Below are 3,523 nucleotides of genomic sequence, written 5' to 3' on the forward strand. Positions count from 1 at the left end.
GATCACTAGTTCCTAGTTGCAGCAAGCCACAGTGGCTACAGCAGTAGGACTGCCAGCAGTAACCAGGTCTCAAGCAAGACAACTCATTTGCTTCAATAAAACCCACGCCTACAACAGAAGCAAAAGGACTGATCAGTAGAATAACGGATCTTCTTGGCAGTATTACGCTGATTCAGTGTGCCCAAATAGGAAAAGAGATAAAACTATCCCTTCTCTAATAGCATTCCTAGCCCCTATCGAAAGCAAAGAAGATTGCCACTTAGTAGTACCCCCACTAGCAGAAACACCTTCCCCAGTACCATCATACCTCACTCCCACTGCGGCATCATCCAGCAGAAGTACAGTAGCTCCTACACCATGCACATCGCCACTTCAGTTAACCACTAAACTGTTGCCTAGTGAATCTACAGACACTAGTCCCACAGTCAGGCCAAGTATCTTCTCAGGAGCATTTGACTCACCTGAACCAGTCAACCCACCAGTCCCAGTCGAGGAACAACACCCAGTACCTGTTCCACCAGAACCCAAACCAGAACCACCTAGATCTCTAGTCGATCCCAATCCAGAAGAAAGTCCTATTGACAGACACCCAAACAACCCAGAAGACAGTACTCCGGAACCCAGCGACCAAGAAGACAAAGGAGACATGTCGGACAACAACAGCAGAGTGGTAAACAAGCCTAACCAGTTTGAGGGAGATAAAGGAAAGAGCAAGGAATTCCTGGACGAATTATACCTGTATTTTGCTGGGAATTCCAAGAAGATCCAAACCAATAAAGATAAGGTTCAATGTGCTCTTTCTTATATCAAAGGACCTGCCCAATTCTTCGTTCACACAATCATCACTGATGCCAAAGAACCTGTATCCAATTCTGAAGATGCACCTCTCAAAGGATTACCCAGATGGGTGAACTTCAGGAAGTCCTTTATTCAGACCTTCAGAGTTGAAGCCAACACTCAAGCAGCACTGAATGAGATCAGCAAATGCACCTGGGATAAGTGGATAAGTGTGGAGGAAATGGTCTTCAATTTGTTACTACTCTTCAACCTCTCTTACAGGCCAGTGGGTTAAACAAATTAGGGCAAATTTGAGAACTCCAATGTCTCATCCCTCCCGCCCTCCTACTCAAGATTGCCACCCAGCCGCTGTTACCAACCACTGTGATAGGATACCTGAACAGTGTCCAATCTATCTGTCAATCTATGATCAACATCTTTGGTGATAAACCCCTATTCATGACATCTACTAATCGATCTGTTGGTCGCAACAAATTCGTACATTACAACCAAGCAATCGAAACCAGAGAAGGATCATCTAAGGATCAACGGATCAGACGACTGTCAGATAAGGATCACAAGGAGCACATGGACAAGAAACTATGCTTCAGATGTTACAAACCCAGGCATCAGAGTCGCCAATGCCCAAACAATCACATCAGGGCCATCAAAACCCACAACACATCCACTCAGGAGAAGGATGAAACCAAGGATTCCTCCGATGAGGAAGGGATAGCCAAAGAATATATTCAAGCCATATCCTCCGAGAAGGATTTTTGAAGTCTTCGATCGCCGTGATGTTGAATCAAAGTACTGGCACTAAGGACTATTTATATCAGGCAAGATTAGCTCATAAATCTATTTATTTGCCTTGTATATTAAAAACCTATGCTAAAACTGTCACCACTGAGGCATTACTCGACACAGGAGCAATGGAGAATTATATCAACATCCAGTTTGCTCGAGATTATAACCTCCAGCACCAGAGCATCACACCCAGACCAGTTTTTAATGTTGATGGATCACCAAACAAAGCTGCATCCATTAAACACAAAGTCTTCTTCACCATATCTTTATCTGGACAGCCAATGAAGATAGAAGCTTATGCCACCGTATTGGATAGGAATCCAATCATTCTAGGTCTATCATAGTTTAAACATTTCAATCCAGCAATCAACTGGATCACTGAGAAAATGCGCGTTGGTTGGGATCAGCTTCTGCAGGCAATCAAAACCCTTGCCAGCAACATTCCAGAATACCTAGAAAAATTCCTCTCCGTATTCAACAAAAGCACAGCAGAACGGTTACCAGAACGGAAACCCTGGGATGATGCAATCGATCTGGAAGCAAACTTTAAACCCCAGCGAGGAAAAGTCTATCCGCTATCACCAGCCAAACTCAAGGAGTTGGATACCTTTATTGAGGAAAACTTATGGAAAGGCTACATTTGTCCATCAAAGTCTCCTATGGCATCTCCATTTTTCTCTGTCAATAAGAAATCTGGAGATCTCTGACCATGCCAGGAGAACATCAGCAACGCACTCAATTGGTCCTCCAACGGTTGAAAGAATCAGATCTGTTCCTCAAACCCAAGAAATGCTTCCTTGACATATCAGAAGTCGAATTTCTAGGATTCATTCTCTGACCAGGACAGATAGGGATGGCAGAAGATAAGGTATCAGCAGTACTAATTTGGCCCAAAGATTGACAGCATCAAAGCACTGCAACGGTTCCTAGGGTTCGCCAATTTCTACCGCTGATTCATTCCAGGATACTCCAAAGTGGCATGACCCTTGTTTGATCTATTGGTTAAAGGAATCAAGTGGAGTTGGACTGATGATCACAACAGAGCCATCAATCAACTCAAGGAATGCTTCAAGACTTGACCACTTTTGGTACAACCTGATGTCACCAAACCATTCAGAATAGAATCCGATGCCTCTCTAAAGGCATCTGGCAGCATCCTTTCTCAAAAACAATCTGATGGAAGATGGCATCCATGCGCTTTCCTATCCCAATCATTCTCTCCCATAGAACAATGATACGAAATCTATGATTGAGAACTCTTGACAATCATCAGATGTTTCAAAGCCTGGCGACACTACATTAAAGGATGCACCAAACCAGTGGGAGTATTGACAGACCATATGAATCTCACGTATTTCAAAGATCCCCAGAAATTAAATCCTCGACAAGCAAGATGGGCACTGTACCTGTCCATGTTCAATTACCGCCTTCGCCACATTCTGGGAACTTGCTTAGGAAAAGTGGATGCCCTATCACATATTGATCAAGATGCGTCTGAAGGAGGGGGTGAACTTCCTATGGAAGAAGTCCTTCTTCCATCAGAAGTCTTCATTCAAGCCTTTCAGAACCTCGAACCCATCAACATAGACATCAAACAACGCATCTTGACCTGCAAAACAAAGGACAGCATTGCTGATCACGGTCTTTGGCTGGCATTACAACACACTTCCTCCACAGACAACCGTACTCCTCCTAACTGGGACATTCAAGATGACTTGCTGATATTCAGAGGACAAGTCTATATACGCAAAGACACTAAACTTCGACAGGATCTCATCCAGGAAGCCCACGATTCCCCTACCACAGGACACCCTGGGAGATACAAGACTCAGGAGATCCTTCAAAGAACCTATTGGTGGTTCACTCTTGTGTGCGATGATATGTTTACAGAGCTCCTAACCCTAAAATAACCTAAAAAGGGGTGCGTAGGACTAGGACT

The 3,523-nt window shown here is 44.0% G+C and overlaps 1 protein-coding gene across 1 annotated transcript; it reads left to right on the forward strand.

Moving 5' to 3' along the window:
• Positions 1-1,709: 1,709 nt before the first annotated feature.
• Positions 1,710-2,291, forward strand: FIBRA_08990 (uncharacterized protein; the record flags this gene model as incomplete). Its single annotated transcript, XM_012330595.1, has 2 exons — positions 1,710-1,917; positions 1,948-2,291. 2 exons carry the CDS (start codon positions 1,710-1,712, stop codon positions 2,289-2,291), a joined length of 552 nt encoding a protein of 183 aa, XP_012185985.1.
• Positions 2,292-3,523: the final 1,232 nt, after the last annotated feature.

This window comes from Fibroporia radiculosa (assembly GCF_000313525.1).
Source record: "Fibroporia radiculosa TFFH 294 genomic supercontigs, scaffold5718, whole genome shotgun sequence".
Lineage (NCBI taxonomy): Eukaryota > Fungi > Basidiomycota > Agaricomycetes > Polyporales > Fibroporiaceae > Fibroporia > Fibroporia radiculosa.